The 17315-nt window shown below is 39.9% G+C and overlaps 1 protein-coding gene across 2 annotated transcripts in view; it reads left to right on the forward strand.

Moving 5' to 3' along the window:
• LOC122790821 (disabled homolog 2-interacting protein-like) overlaps positions 1-17315 on the forward strand; it is a 1962433-nt gene that overhangs the window by 731905 nt on the left and 1213213 nt on the right. For both annotated transcript variants that reach the window (XM_044058453.1, XM_044058454.1), the window contains exon 3: positions 2992-3090. In XM_044058453.1, coding sequence (XP_043914388.1) covers positions 2992-3090 — 99 coding nt within the window. The remainder of the gene's footprint in view (positions 1-2991; positions 3091-17315) is intronic.

Here is a 17315-nt window from a genome sequence, read left to right on the forward strand (position 1 = left end):
GGTAACAGAGAGAAGGGCATTGTGGGTAGAAGCTTAGCTCGAGAGTCCTTGGCTGGCCCGAGCTTGGTCTATTAGGCTGACTCGGTTCCAAGGGCTCGGAACCGAACCCATCAGTGATGAATGAAAGAAGATCAACAACGCAGATGGAACGTTATGGTAAGACAACTTCTTTTTTTCTCTGTTCACAAAGAAGATATATAATCAGCAAACAAAGGAAATTTTTGGAGTTGGTGGAATTGCTCTCAAAATATGACCTGATTTTAAGGGAATATTTTTGTAAACATTAAACATGTTATTCCTTCTGAAAGGATATTGATTTCATACTTATTTCCCAAAAATTCAAAATAAGTTGATTCAGGTTCTGGGAAATCACATCAAAGAAAAATGAATAACAGATATTAGTAGAGCAAAATACTTTGGAAGTTTTTAGTAGCATTCCTGATGTTTCACACACTGATCAAATATGTGAAGTGTTCTGATACGTCCATACTGAAGATAGTGAAGTGGAAATAAAGGAGACATTCTTTGGCTTCTTCCTTATTTCTGGGAAGACTGCTCCTCAACTCACAAAAGAGATCCTGAAAAACCTGATTAGTGATAGACTGGACTTAAAGCTTTGTTGTGGGCCAGGTTATGACAATGCTACAACTATGGCCAGTATCCTCTTTGGTGTTCAGACAAAAGTCAAAGAAATTAAGCCAAAGTCCTTATTTGTACCATGTGCAAATCATTCACTGAACCTCTGCAGATTTCTTTCTTTTGAAAGTGTTTCATCATGTGTGATGTTTTTTGGAACTTTGGAAAAAAAAGTATTAATTCTTTTCAATTTCATCTCATCAATGGAAAATATTGCAGAATGTAGGTACAGCAGCAAAAAAGACTTTCCCAGACAAAGATGTAGTGCTCATTTTGAAGCTGTGAGGGTAGTAAAACAGATTTTGAAAAGGTAATCTCAACCTTTGAAGTGCTGGGTGATCAAAAAGAAAATGTGACCCAAAAGAAAATGTGGACACAAGAGGATAAGCTCACATTTTACCCCGTGGTGTATGTGATTTTTCATTTCTGAAGTTATCTTTTTTCTAGTGTGAAGTTTTACAGGAGATTAATGAGACACAAAAATATTTTCAAACAGCCAGAATCAGCCTTGAACAATATGCAGTAAAACTCCAAGCTTTACATTTTTTTTTCTTGAAGATCAGCACAAATAAATTGTTGAAAAGGCCATTAACTAGGCAGTAGAAAATGCAAGGAAATTTGCATTTGCAGAGAAAAAAAGAATTAAATTTCAAAGAAGAATGCCAGGAGAAATTATAAAAGATACAGGTCTTACATTACTAGAAGAAATCAAAATGACAATGTTAAATGTCTTGATCGTTTTCATCAAGAACTGGTTCAAAAGCAATGGTTCAAATAATGTCAGTCTTTGCTATCATTCAGTCTTTTTGTCTTATTTTTGCAGAAGAACAACAACTTCAGAAAATTCTGCCAAGTATAATAGAAATTTATGATGGCTTTTTTGGTGAAGATCTTTTAGTCAAATTTTTTTTTACTTCAAAGACATTTAAAAGCTGCTAGAATCCATCTCCCGGAAACAAAGACAAGGACAGTATTGCAGTTTCTGGAATTTATTGTGATATGAGATTTTCATGAATCTCTTCCAAACTTATCCTTACGTTTAAGATTTCTCCTGTTTATGTATCCGTTGTGTAACGTGAAAGAAACTTTACAGAATTAAAATTAATTAAAGGTGTTATTCAATCAACTGTGAGTGAGGATATTGTGACAAATCTGCTTATACTGTGTACTGAACATAAATATGCAAAGAAGATAAATTTTGACAAAGTCGTTGATAAATTTTCAAAAGTCAAGCCTTGAAAGCAGAAGATGTAATGTTTTATATTGCAACAAACCAGTTTTGTAGGAGTAAGTTTTACCTTTTCAAAAATACAATAATGTAATGTTTTCCTTGTCTTTACTGTAATATTATCATTTATTTTACTGACATGATTATATATATAAAGTTCAATAAAAGGAAAATGTCACTGTTTTGTTTTCTCAACATTATTTGTTATCACTTCACTATTATTATTGAAAGCAACTGTCATAGATGAGGGAGATATTAGAAAACAATGTGTGTTTGTGTCTGAAACAAATTCATCTCCAGGTTTCAAATAAATTTGTTAAGCCACCAGCTTGCATAGTATACTTGTAGGATAATAGGTGACTTACTAATTTTAAACTAAGTTGTAAAGGATGACATAGTGTTTTAAAGAAGGGCTGCTATGGATAAGTACCTACCTAAATTGAGCATCTTGAAATAATAGTTTGGTTTTACTGTAGCAGTATAATATAAAGGTTATACCTGACGTCACTGTGGCTGTACAAAGATCACTATATTTTTACTGCAGTCCCTTACAACTCTGCAGGATACTTCTGTTTTCAGTTTGCTACAACATAAAAGTTTAATAGTGCACATGTAATTTCATAATTGTGTGCTTCATAAATTTAGCACAGTTCCTATGCAAAACCTCTGTGGGCCCCACTTCAGAGGAGCCACAATTATCAGTACTAGCAGCAATTCTGACAGTGTCAAAGAAAGCTTTGTAAATTGGCAAGCAAATATAATATATACTACCTGCTTTTTGCACAGATCTGCAAGAGTCTATCACCCACTTATTGTAATTTGTCCTCAAGTGAACTGTATCACACTCATTACCTTATTTTTCAAGGTATGTGCGGAAATACTTTTAGTAGCTTAAATAGGAATTTAATTAAGGCCTTGATGTGTATTATTTTTTAGAAAGCTTGCAGATTCTTATTCATCTGGTAAACACTAACTGGCACTCTTTAAAAGAAGAAAAATGCAGGCTTCCCTTTATGTGGACAACATCTGATTGCTAACAACTTCTGATACATCTTGTATGTGCAAAGGTTTTTGATAAGCTGTAATGTACTTGTCAAGAAAACAAAATATTATTTCTCTCCACACAGGTGACTACTTCATCAGGAAGTAAGTGCTTTTCATGTCGTTCTGCAGCAGAACGAGATAAATGGATGGAGAATTTACGGCGTGCTGTGCACCCAAATAAGGTAACTGCCTTAAAGGCTTTCCTTTGTAATAGCTCTTTTCCTGTTTATACAGTTTTATAACTGCACGTAACAGTGGCAGGGGACATAGTGCCAGCTTAGTGAACCATTGTAATTGTTAGTCATGTTTTTACATTATTGTTTAGCTGAAATTACAGACACTGGAAACATCCAATCATTCCACATGGTTTTCTGGTCACTTCCATTTGTTGTTTCATTGCTTGTCAATAAGCAATACAGTTTTAAAGGGCAAGGGGCACATTGTCTTACTGGAATAGCAGACTTATATGCTGTGTTCTGGTCTTTGATAAATGGGACTCTAGGTATAGTTCTAAAACTATATATCCTAATTAATTACATATTGCTTTAACAAAGTTGGCTTTCTAGCTAAGCTAAAAACATTCTGTTACAACAAGAAACAGAAACTTAATTGCATAGTTGTTACTCCTGGTGATGCATATATTATCTTTCACTGTAGCAGTTATTTTATGTTTACTGTTTATAAGTTTGTTATTGCAGTCCTGTAAGTCAAACTACACTGATTTTAACAACTGCATGCAAATCTTGCAAACATTTTTTGGGTATTTACAGTGTTTACTTTAAGTTTTGTTAATAAATTGCTTACCCGGTTGTGTTATGATAGTTTCTTTAATCTCAACCCTGGCACCAAAAGTTGATCCATCATATGGGGCACTGATGAAGATCATCTTGAAATGTTCCACAAAGTCACATAACCACATCTGGGCATGCCTCATTAAGGAAATACCTGTGCCAGCTGCTCTAGATGTACCCGCTGTGGCATTAGAGAGAAGGTGCAGAGAGGCACTGGACAAAGACTTCCCTTTGCAAAGGTGGAACATTGGGAATTCTTCTAAACAGTAGCCAACTGTGAATCTATAGATGTTCTTTGATCTGCAGACAATGTCCCTAGGAAAGATTTGGCAATTTCCTTTGCCAAAGCCCTCTGGAAGCAAGTAACATGTGCCGAATAATTAAGCATCTCAAAATGCAGATGATGTGTAAACACACTTCCCAAATGTGTCCAACACACATGATTCCCTATTTAATGGATGGATTCAATAATTTTCTTCTGCAATTTCCTTCTAAGTAGTAGTTGCCACCAGCATGGAATCTACTGCAGGTCCTTTCTAGAGTGAGTCCTGAAAAATGGAGACTGAATGTCTGAAAAGTGGACTTACATATACTAAGTCCAAGGTGGCCATTTCCTGGAATATTCCCTTTCCTCCGAGGTATGGGGATCTTTGAGTTGGTATATATAAGTTCAGCGGTGGGGGAGGGGGGAGCTTGTCCCCCTGTTAAAAAAAGAATTTTAAAGGAGAAGAGTGATCTTCGAAATTTGCTCTTTCCCTGGGTTTTCAGTCTTTTTTTCATTTTTTCAACTTGTCAGCACTCAGCATTTTGAGTGCCATTATTTCAATAAGGAGCTCTTTAATCTGCTTTTCATCTACATCATAAATCAATTACTGTCATATTCTAATTTATATTTTGCTATTCTTCAGTGTGACCTGGGAAAACATAAAGTTATATTTAAGTCTTTCTCCTCTGCTGAATTCACCACCTTTTGTTGGAAACTATTTCATGTTTGCATAACCCTTTCATTGAAAAAAAAAACTTCCATGCATTCTCCTGGGACTCTGTCATTTTGTTTTTCAACTGAATTGTTTTGCGTGTCTGAATTTTTCTAAGGATTCTGCTCTCATGAACTTTGCTCAACCTTTTTAGGTATTGAGACATTATAATGTCAGCCCTACTTGCTCCTGGCCTTAAGTGTTTACATGCTAATCTCCTCAAACCGTTCCTTATACAGGCCCAGTCACATGTCTTGTACCGTTATGGTACACATTTGTGTTCACGTCTTTGTACAGATGGGGCATCTAGAACTGCACACAGTATTTTGTTATACATGTGATAGTAATCACCTTCTTTATAGGAATGTTGCTCCCTCTGCATCCTAAAATGCCATTAGCTTTTCTTGCTGTCCTTTTATCAGGAATTTCTTTGTATAAAGTTATCAGAATTAAATATTTCAAAGTCTTTTTCCACATAATATGTTGACGGTTTTTAACTGCAGAATATGTAGTCTTTCCCTGAATTTTTCTTTCCAAACTACATCCCTCTGCATTTTTGTCTGAGTTTTTTTCTCTGCCTGTGATTGCTGACCATCGGCTTCCTGACCATTACCAGGGATTCCCATCAGTAGGAGGGGCTATTATGCAGGCGGCCATCAGGATTTTCTGCTTACTGTAGCTACCTTTGAGTCCCCCGGCAGTGTAGACACATTATGTCCCACAGTGTTGGTTCCATCGGCTCATGCATGCTTCTGTGCTTGTACCTATCCTGGATGCAAGTTGCAGACATGCTGCTTACTGCTTAATCTTCTCCAGCCTTATGCACTGCTTCTCCAGCATACACAGCTTCTGATGAGTGCTAGTACTTCAGAAAACCAAGCTACCGTCCCCCAGGGTGGAGGGCTGGTGTCAAGAACTTATTGCCTCCATCCCAGGTAACACTTCCATTACTCAGGTCATTAGCTGATTTTGTGTCATCTGGACCATAGCAAGGGATTGCGGACATTAATTTGCACTTTTTATATTAAATCTAAGCTGCCAGATGTTTGACCATTCCTTCTGTTTTGTCAAGTTCATTTACTGATGATCGGTATCATTTGGAAAGAATTATGCTTCTGTGTCACCTAAACATATCAGGCAACGTTATTATAAACATGGACTTCTACAGGGTACCTTTAGTAACTCTGTTTTTGTCACCAATTGTAAAGTTGCATCTGATGATGTCAATCTTCATTTATTCTTGACAGATGGGAATTGGTTCTGATCCTTGGAACTGGCTCTGCCGTTATACAGCTCGTGCCAGCCAAAAACTCTTGAGCCAAGCCTCTACCTACAATGCCCCTGTGCTCATTACCCCAGATCTCGTTTGCCGCTCTGTCAGCAAGACTTGTCAGCCTTCTCTCAGCTAAGTGTTGCCTTTTTTTTCTACTTTTAATGAGAAAGTTAAAATTTTCACCCTAAACTCCTTCCTATTCTGTCATTTTATTTGTATCGTACCTATAAATTACTGTATTTTCCTTCTCTCCCCACCCTTTTTCTAACCCATTGGGTTTTCTTCATACCATTATTGGTACTAGCCCCTTTCTACATCAGGTAATTTTATCTACCATCATTGGTAGATTTTCTCCTCTTTTCTTTCCACTTGTGTGTGTGGGGGTGTACGAGTGTGTTTTTCTTTTCGGGCGTATTTTTATTTTCACCCTTCATTTTGGTTATGTCTGACAAACCATCCATGACTGAAAAATCTCCTGACAAACCCCCTAAGGGTACGTCAGGTTTCAGACGTTGTAAAGATTGTGATATGAAGATGCCCAATTCTGATGAGCATCTTTCTTGTGTATACTACTTAGGGGCACCTCAATTAGAACTGGATTGTGAAGTTTGTAAGGGGTTCAGTCAAAGAACCTTGGCAGAGTATCGGAACAAGCTCTTGCTCAAAGGTCTCCTTAAATCCCCTTTCAATGAAGCCTTGTCTAAAGCAGACATGAAAAAGGATCCTTCAAAAAAGAAAATTGTCTTTGTACGAACCTCACCCACGGCTCCAGAGGCTCCCAAATGGAAAACCTCAGTTCTGCATTCTTCATAACCGATGACCAAGGCTCCTAGATTACAGACTTGTGACTCCTCGGCACCATCAACCTTTACGATGCCGTCAACTATCTTGTCGGTGCCGACGTCTTTGGTTACTGGCTCAGCACCAACCTCACCTATTTCAATGCAACCTGATGCAATGGCACCAACGCAATTTCAGACTACTGTCTCGGCACTGAAAGCTACCTTAGAAGTGCCCACAACAAGATATTATCCTAAGATAGGTCCCTATGTAGGACAAGTACTAAGTCCATTTTTAGAATGCCCCAAGTCCCCTTCAGCCCTCTTGGTTCAGTCCTCCATGAGTCTCACAGAACTGGATGTCGTTAGATTGGTAGATCAGCTGTTACTGGCCAGAGGTATCCCTACCCCTGCTCAACCCCCTTTCCCATCTGGATCGAGGATCTTTACCCTGGGACTCCTAATTATCCTCCTCCAATTACGACTGCAGTTTTGGAGCCCAGCACTTTGTTTCCCCCAGTACCGGCTATCTTGGTGCTGTTAGGTGAATCCACCTCAGTGCTGGAAGTTGCTCTGACTCTTCAAATCCTTTTTCCCAGGTCAGCACCCACTTTGGGTACAGTGTCGATCTCAGTTCTAGAAACTTTGGCGGTTGCGGGTCCTTCATTGGCTCCAACCTTGGAGGGCAGCTCCTCGGAGTGGAGCTTGACCTCAGTTCTGAGGTGGTCTTTCTCGGATCCAGGCTCCCACTCCTCTTCGGGCGGTGCTGCCTTTCTGTTTATGAAGATGACATTAGTCTCTACAGGCCTCGCTGTGGTCCCACCCGCATCGGAGTGCTGTGTTTCCCTTTCCTCTGGTCCAGAATTAACACCCATCTCTACGATAGGACATCGAGCACTGAAGCTTCAAGTTACCCATGTACAGGGTCCTTCTTCTTCGGAGTCCTCCTCAGAGATTCCCACTGAGGAGATACCCTGAAAAAGAACTTGCAAGAGGTAGCATCTGGATTCCCCTGAAGAATCCATCATGGAAGACATGGGATTCGATGAAGAGGAGGGTTCCCCACAGTCACCCCTGAGGATGTCTCTGAAAGATTTTGAAACAGAGGGTTAACTGGAAGTCCCAAGACCTATCCTCAGAGGAAACCATGTACTTGCAAGCCTTCAGTGCTCAGCCATCTACCTCCTGGGTATCCCCACCCACTGAAGACCTGGTAAAACTAATCACGCAGCGGGCTTGAAAGGCTTCTGATGCCATAGAGCGTATCCACCAGAGACTGGATAAAGTATTATCCCAATTGGAAGACCACCAATATTGGGCAAAGAGGTTGTCAGTAGATGCCATGGTGGTGGCAGCAGCCACTAAAAAGGAACTAGCCAACGAGAATCCCTCTGTTCATCCTCCTAACATGGAGTCCAGGACGATGGACAGGTTTGGAAAGCGGGTCTACGCTTCGTTGACCTTTGCTCTTAGGTCCTTGAATTTTATGGCACATTTTACAAGACTCCAGAGATATCTGATTAAGGAATTATCAGAAACTCTAGCTAGGGCTGTGTCCAGCGAGGTACAAGATAAGGTTGCCTTGCAACTAGCCACCCTGTAGTTTATTTTGAACATGTCCATGCGACTCATTGCCCATGCAGTCAAAGGGATGACCAAGGCAGCAGGTTCCATCCAGTGTTGCCTTTAGGCGACATGCCTGGATGCACTTCTGTGACTTCACAGAGCCCTTCAACTCTTCCTTCGTCAATGGTCCATTTGATGGTTCTTCCCTGTTTGGCCCTAAAGTTAAGGACACACTTGCCAGATGTGAAAAGGATGGTAAGACCCTGTCTGCCATGGACATTCATTTTTCTGCTTCTCAACAATCCTTCGCCAGGAATCAAAGAAGCGGGAAAATGTGGTTTAAAAAGTCTCAGGGACCTTTCCATGACACAAGTGGCAGCGGTTCCCCCTGAGGCAGAGGGAGGAGCTTAGATGGAAGACTCCAACCCCAAGGTAGAGATGGCCTGTGAAACCAGGGGTCCAGAGATTCCTTCTCTGGACAGCCCTACCAGAACTCCTAAAAGGAGGCCCCATTGCTTACCTCTGGAAGCAGTCGGGGGAAGACTTTCTCTGCACCTGTGAGCCTGGCGTCAAATAACCAATTCATGGGTGCAGAAGATCATTGCCAGAGGCTACATTATCCCCTTTAATATAATTCCCTGCTCTCAAAGGAAAATCCTAGATGTTCCACCCCATCAAAGGGATCAAGCCACCCAAGAGATACACAGGCTGCTTCAAAAAGAGTCATCCAAGAAGTCCCACCCGACCAGCTAAAATTTGGATGCTACTCAAAATTCTTTTTAGTGCCATAAAAGAGAGGGGACTGGAGGCCAGTACTAGACCTCAGCCTGTTAAACAAATTTGTCCAGCAGACAAAATTTTGGATGGTCATGGTTCAGCCTATACTCCATTTTCTAGAGAAAGACGATTGGATGTGGTCTGTAGACCTTCAAGATGAGTATTATCACATAAAAATAGTCAAGCAATCAAGAAGGTTCCTCCGCTTTTGGCTGGGAGCCAATTATTACCAGTTCAGAGCGCTACCATTTCATCTCACCATAGCCCACAGGTTTTCATCAAATGTATGATGGCCATCATGGCCCATGTGAGATTACATGGATTCTGGATGTTTCCTTATCTAGACGACTGGCTCCTCACCACCTCCACCAGTCATCTACTGATTCAAAACTTGGACTTTGCTACACATCTATTTAGACAGCTCAGCATAACAGTAAACTACGAAAAATCTCAGCTGTCCTCCACTCAAGACTTGGAGTACATTGGGACATGATTCAATACTGTCTCCTGCATAGCCTCTCTACCACTTCACACGCTTCAGTAAAATAAGATGTCTACTTCAATCCATATTACCAAGGTGAAAAGTACCTGCCCTCCTCATTCTACAAACTTTGGGTTCCATGGCAACAGCTATCACCTTAGTTCTCACGGAATGCTTCCATATGAGAATACTTCAATGGCTTTCTAGCCTCACAATGGTCCATTTTTACTCACCCATTAAGTCACCCAATTTTAATAACATAAACCTGCAAGAAAGACCTGTCTTGCTGGATGGAGTCAGAAGAGATCCTGACGGGATAACCCTTTGTTCCCCCCAACCAAAGGCAGTAGTGACCATAGATGCCTCCCAGATGGGGGTGGGGGGGTCATTATCTAGGAAAGACAGTCCAAGGCACTTGGCCTCCCCAAGAGGCCTACTTGCACATCAATATCCTGGAGATGAGAGCAATGCTCTTAGCATTGCAAGTCTTTCAGAATGTTCTTGCTATGGGAACGGTTGCAATCCAATCAGACAACATGTCATTAGTCTGGTACATCAACAAGCAAGGAGGAACCAAATCATCCCCCCTTTGCCTGGAAGTTCTCATAGTTGTTCAGTGGGAGATATCTCCCAACTGCTTTCTTGTGGCAATGCACATCCCTGGGAGTTCCAACATGATAGCGAACAAGTTGAGCCGACGAATATTATTGCCTAATGAGTGGTGTTTGAATCCCAAATTGGCAAAAACGATATTTTGCCGATGCCTCCCCAATAAACAGCAAATGCAGCACATACTTTGCCCTACTTCCTCCACAGGGAGCATCCCCTCGAGACACTCTCCTTCTACATTGGCCCCCGGGTCTTTTTTATGCATTCCCCCCAATTCCCCTTTTTCTGAAGAAAGCCAACAGGGTGCGATCCAGAGTAATCCTCCATTCTGGCCCAGGCAAGTTTGGTTTCACTTCCTCTGGCCTCACTTGGTTCACTGACCTTGGGTTCTGGACCCAGCTCCAGATCTACTTACATCCTCAAGGGCTGTTACATCCGGACCTTCAATCCCTTAAGCTTATGGCTTGGCTTCTCCAATTCCAGTAGTCACCAGGAAATCTACTATTACTTCCCCTGTCCAAAAAATTCTTCTGGCTTCTCATAGACCATCCACCAGGAAATAATATGACAGCAAATGGAAAAGATTCTCTCTTTGGGCTTCTGAGAATAGTCTAGATCTATTTTCAGCTCCTGTTGAAAAAATCTTAGAATTTTTGGCAGATCTTTTTAATCAAGGAGCGTCTGCCTCTACCATCATTGTTACTCTAGCAGCTATCTCTAATTTTCACAGTGGTTATGGTGACCACTCCCTAATCTCCCATCGCTTATGTAAAGTTTTTCTTAAAGGACTCCTTTGTATAAAACCCTCATTCAAGGATCCATTACCACCGTGGGATCTTACTTTTGTTTTGCAACATTTGGTATTACCCCCCTTTGAGCCAGTAGCCATTTGTCAACTCAAATTCCTCTCCTGGAAAACCCTTTTTTCTAGTCGCCATTAACTCCACCAGAATGGTTTCAGAAATACAGACACTTTGTGCAAAACCACTATATAATCTTCCATAAGGATAGAGTGTCCTCGAAAGCTAATCCTTCCTTTTGTGCTAAGGTGGTCTCCGAAACAAACATCAATCAGTCCATTCATTTACCAGTTTTCTTTCCAAATTTCTCTAACAAAGGTGAATATTGTCTGCACATGCTGCTTAGGTTTTATCTGGACAGGACTAAGGATGATAAATCTTCAGAACAACTGTTTGTTTCCTTTTCAGGACCAAGAATTGTTTTCCTTTTCAGGACCAAGAATTGGTAAACCAGTCTCAAGGGTGAACCTTTCAAAATGGCTAAAATATTGCCTCACCTTTATTTATGATCATAACAATCATAAATTACCTGCTCCTGTAAGGGCACACTTAACCAGATCTATAGCCTCTTAAGCTGGTTTGATTCCAAGGCTTCTCTGGATGGAATATGTGCAGCAGCCACTTAGGCAACACCTCATACCTTTATCACTCATTACAAATTGGATATGGTCTCCAGGGGTTCTATAGTGCTCATTAATATCCCTCCATAAGGCCACCCAGGGTATAGGTAGCTGGGGTCTCTGTCCCATCTGTCAAGAATACACGAAGACTGACAACATCAGATAAAGAAATTATGTACTCACCATAACGTTCCATCTGTGTTGTTGATCTTCATTCATTCTTGACATCCCTCCCTCCTTACCCCCTCCTTTCAGATATCCTGAAGGATCGTACACTTGTCCTGGACTTATGCTAGGGTTTTTACCTTGGACATGGCTTCCTCTTTATAATTATTATTATTATTATTATTATTATATTACATACTTCATCTTGCTGCAGTTTTGCAAACTCGATCTGAGGTAATGAACACAGGGCCATTGTGGGTAAAGACTTGGCTAGCAAGTTTTTGGCTGGCACGAGCTATATAACGGCCAAGCCCGTTCCGAGGATTGGAACGATTCTCATCTGGCAAGAATGAACGAAGATAAATAACACAGATGGAACATTATGGTGAGTAGATAACTTCTTTTTTCATACTCTGTGATCTGCTATGCAGTCAGCTATCTGAGTCTGTCACATTGCCACCAAGAGTGCCTAACATCTGTATTAGTTTTTAGTATTATACTGTTGTACATGCTGTGTTAAAATCATATCGGTAAGTTATAATGCCATCACTACACATTTATGCGTGTATTAGTCTCCCCATGTTCTTTCTTTTCCTGTCAAGACCATGCCTATATCAGCTCAGTTTCTATCCCACCTCTTCTTTTCTTGTCATCAGCTGCATTCTCTGGGTACCTCCATGTTCTGCCTTCATTTTGTGGTTTCCTATTGTCTTCTAAGGCAAGTTAGCCTGTAAGCTCAGACTAAAAACCAAGGAGAAAGCATAACAGACAGTTTGGGACAGATGTAGACTTTCCTGTGATGATAAATCATGTTTTATAATCTGGTTGCCATGGAAACATCCTTAGTCTTGCTGAGCTATAGATATAAACATGCCATAAAACAAGTGCCAGTGTCTGCAAGTCTGTGTTAATATCTGTCAGCAATAACTGTCAGACCTTCCAGCCTCTTCTCTGAGTTCTCCACCAAAAATTAAAGCAGCTATGAAGATATTTGCACCATTCTTTTTTGGCTTGTTGCCCAGTGAACAAAAAAAAGCAACGTGCAATGAGTAAAATATCTAACCAATGAATTGTTTTTCTCCTTTCTAATTGTGACTTTTATTTCTCAGAGACCAGATATATTTTGATTATACAGACTGGTGTTTGGCAGTGACTGGAGATAAGATTCTAAATTTATTACAAGTTTATTCTGTGGTATTTTTTCACTATGTTCAAAGAAACCATTCTGTGCTTCAGAACAGAGAACTGAAATAATCTAGCTATGCAGTAGAAGCATTAGCGTTTACTGGACTGGAAGCTACATGTTATGAATCATGCAATAAATTTATATGAAGGCCTGTCAAGTATGTATTATATTCACTCACTTCTCAATTCACAAAGAAGATCAGTAAATTAGGAGATGACAGTGGTGAAAGATACTGAAATAAAATAGTCGGCACTGGATTGGGGGGAAGTGTTTTTTGTTTCTCAATAAGAAAACAAGTGGTACTGCAGAATTTTGGGTTTGCCCCATCATTGTTCCCCTTTTTCCATTGCAGTTTTGTATGTATTTTAATGTTAGATTAATGCATAATTACATTCTAGAAGAGAGAATATCTGTTTATAAGATGCACACAGGTTGCTAAGGGAATTGTTTATAAATACAGTCATTCATGTAACCTTAAAGAGAGTAAAAAAAATTAAAACAAATGCATTTTTGAAGGAGAATATTCTACAGTTAGTTATCTGAAGTGAACTCTAATAAGGCATAGAGATGAATGTATGTGATGAATGAAGAAATCTTTAGCAAGGTATCACAACTAGATAATAGATGATTGTGATTAGGTCTGTAATCATAATGAGTTTATTATGTGTCCGAGACATGAATGCCCAGAAATTCACCTGAAGAGCAAAGCTCAAGAGGTGAATCTTGGTATTCAAATGGAGAACACATAATATAGGCCTATGATTGGAACCTTGGCTCATAATTTTTTGCAGTGCATGGAGCTTTATCTGCACAATGTGCTTTAATCTTACAAAAAAAAAAAATGTAGGAGCACAAATTGCTTTACTGGCTTTGAAATATGGTAAAACACCCACCAAGTACCTTTAAATAGACAGCACCATACCTTTCAACTTCTTTGTTTAAGAATTCTGGACAAATCCAAAAATAGTAGGGGGACAAAGGATCAAAATTGTGGACAGTTCCTAAATATTTCTCTAACTCACTTAAAAAGTTAAGAGAACAACAGGACCTTTTCCATCCATTCCTCAGTGTATGGGTGGATCTGACTTTGGCCACTTATACGCCTTGGATGTGGTGTTCAGGCTCCTCCCCCTACCCGTAAACCCTTTGTAGAAAGTGAACTGCCTCAGATCTCATTTGTTGCCATAAACAATTGACAGTTCTTGATGCTCAGGAAGACATTAGTGAATTTTCTTCAAAAAGATACGTTTATTATTTTATTGGGGTCGATTCCCTTGTTGGTGTTGTATCCATCTCCTGTACTAGCACTTTGGGCTTAGTGTTTCTCTTCCCTTTTAGTCTTTTCTTCTTCACCTGCCCTCTTGCTCTTGACTTGGGGCTTGATTTAAAAAAAAAAAAAAGAAAAAAAACCCAGATTTTTTTTCTTTAGAGTGATTTCTTAAATCTCTCATTTGTAAATGGAAATGTTCTTGCAATTATCATTAACCCTTTTTCTTGCCTTTTAAGATAGTAGATAAGTCTTCAGGATTTAAAAGTACATAGCATGCTCACGCAAGATTCCAAATTTCGACTCACACACTATATGTGTACACTACTTGGTGCCTTCCCACCTGGACATCTCCTAATCCATTTGTGGAGGCTTTTGGTCAAAGAGCTATAACTGACTGAAGAAACAATCTTATTTTGAAGGGGCTCCTTCAGCCTTTCACAGGAGACCCTCCTCCTTCTGGATCTGGGAAGTTTGCTGATGATGCTTCTTCCGCTAATCCTTCTGCATCAAAAAATGTCTCTGACAAATCTAAAGAGAAGTAATGATAAAGAAAAGGATAAGTCAAAATCCAGTAAGAAAAGATCACCAGATTTGACACCTTCTTTGGCTCAGACACCTAAAATTTCAAAACCTTTAGAGCCAATACTCTTTTTTGGACCCTATAGTCACTGGATCTCATACACCTCCTAGATTCTCTTCCAATCCTATCTCCCTTAGGCTCCGGTCTTCAGTCTTACGAGACAGACCTCATTATTATTCTAGACCACCCTTCTCTATTTCTTCTCTTAGGTCAGCTAGGTCTACTCAGAGCTTCACTGAAGCTGACTTGGACAGGATAATGAGGATATTCTTTCGGACCCAAAACCAGTTGGGGGTCCTTCTGGCTCTGACCACTGTTTGATCCAGATGAAGTACTTCTTCCACTCACGCTTTAATGGCTCCTTTTTGGATCTAATTTCTTGGATTGGAGCCCTTGGATCTGATGCTCATTCAGGACAGATCTGCATTAGAGCCAAGACTTCTTCATACTTCCTTGGCTCCGATGAGTTCTCTGATGAAGTCGGCTCTGACTCTGTCAGACCTGTTGGGAGTTTCAGAGCTGAAAATCGTCTTTTGCACACAGTGCAGACTAGAGAAGTTGTGACTGCAGCTGAGCTACAAAATATAAGTATCATCTTGATTTTTTTTTTGATTATTTTTACAGATTACTGTTTTTACAATTTAATATATATAAAGCACTTTGTCTATTCAGTATCTTCACAAATCCTTATCTGTTTAAAAACTTTCATTTGTCTCTAGTGCTTGCTGTCTTGTAGGCTATTGTGTAAACTGAAACATTTCCTCTGTGTAATTATCTCTTGGCTAGTGGGGCTGGTTCTTTTGTGTTCTTGTAAAAAAAAAAAAAAAAAAGTTTCTGTCTTTTGCACACAGTGCAGACTAGAGAAGTTGTGACTGCAGCTGAGCTTCAATTTATTTTATTTATTTATTTATTTGCAGTTGGTTTACCAGGATAGTCCATTGGGCCAAAAGAACCCGTTTTCAATGGAGTCCTGGGGAGAAAAGCTCCAGCACATAAAAACTGAGTTACATACACAAGATAGCTAACTATTATTAAATTATACAAGTAGTGGGTAAAACATTTAGTTCAAAAGTCAAGAAGTATTCAAAAATACAATAAATGTATATTAATGTGATGTACGTGAGCTGAGACAATAAGGTGATAACATAGCAGAGTTGTGTTGGAGAAGGAGCACAACATTACATTACAGTGTAATTATTCAGAAGGAAACAAGCTTTGTTAGGTAAAGTTGAGCCTCAATGCATACAGGAGGTAGGATGACATATATTTATGAGGGTGGGAGCAAGAACAATCCCATTGGGACCTAAGATGTGAATGAAGAGATTTTTGAATAGGTAGTGATTAGAGGTGGTACGGATGGATGGTGGGAGTGAGTTCCAGAGACGGAAAGGTTAGAGGATAATAAGTGTTTACCTGGGGGTGAGATGGTTTATGGACTTCTAGTAGGTTTTGATTGTTGGTCCTTAAGACTCTATTTGGAAGGTGCATTTTGACGGCAGAAGACAGAGAGGGACAAGGAGAGGGTTGAAAATAAGCTTATGAGCTAAAGTCAGCTGTATATAGTTAAGATGATTAGGTAGTTCGAGCCAATTTAGTTTTGGAGAGAGGAACAGTGGTGGGTGGAGGACCTATGGCTATTAGCTTAATTTGGCAATTTTGTTATAACAGGAGGAAAGCTGGCTTTTAGAGAGGACTGAAGATTAGTCAGTAATGGAGCACCGTAGAGAAGAGAGGGAATGAGAAAGGAGGAAGCGAGAGTGGTTTTGGAGGAACTAGTAAGATACTGATTTTGACGGTAGAGCATACCTAGTTTTTGATGTGTTTTCTTAATATTTAGTTGTAGATGGGAGTTGAATTTAAGTTGATTGTCAATTAGAACACCTAGTAGCTTGGTTTCAGATACCAGTTCCAAGGGTGAGTTGTTTTGGCTGGTAATTGAGAAAGAGTTTGTGTCAAAAGAAGTAGATTTGGAGGGGGTAAATACCATTAGTTTTGTTTTGGAGGTGTTGAGTGCCAAGTGATTTATTTTCATCCAATGCTCAGTAATTGAGAAAGCTTCCTGAGTCAGTTTTGGAGAAGAGAGGGAGGTGGCAGAGCAGATAATTGTAGAATCGTCTGCATATTGGATGATGTTTGCAAGTGGGATGGATTTGTGGAAGTCATTTATAAATATATTAAAGAGGATAGGACCAAGAATAGATCCTTGGGGAACTCCAGTGGGGGTAGTAAGGAAAGAGGAAGTGGCCTTTTTCCATATTACGGCTTGGTGTCTGTTTGATAAATAACTGGAGAGCCAATTTATGGAGGTGGGAGAGAGGTTAAGTTCTGATAGTTTGGATAGGAGCAGGCTATGTGAAATAGTATCAAGGCCTTGGAGAGGTCTAGTAGTAAGGTGGAAACAATGTGGCCGGAGTCGTGCTCTATTAACCGTCTCAAGAAAGGACAGGAGGGCTGTCATGGTGCTATGATTTGGCCTGAATCCATGTTGTGTAGGGGTTAAAAGGTTGTTATCTATGAGGTGTGGTAGGAGTTG

Source organism: Protopterus annectens, chromosome 16.part0 (genome assembly GCF_019279795.1).
Source record: "Protopterus annectens isolate FY-2018-M chromosome 16.part0, PAN1.0, whole genome shotgun sequence".
NCBI lineage: Eukaryota > Metazoa > Chordata > Ceratodontiformes > Protopteridae > Protopterus > Protopterus annectens.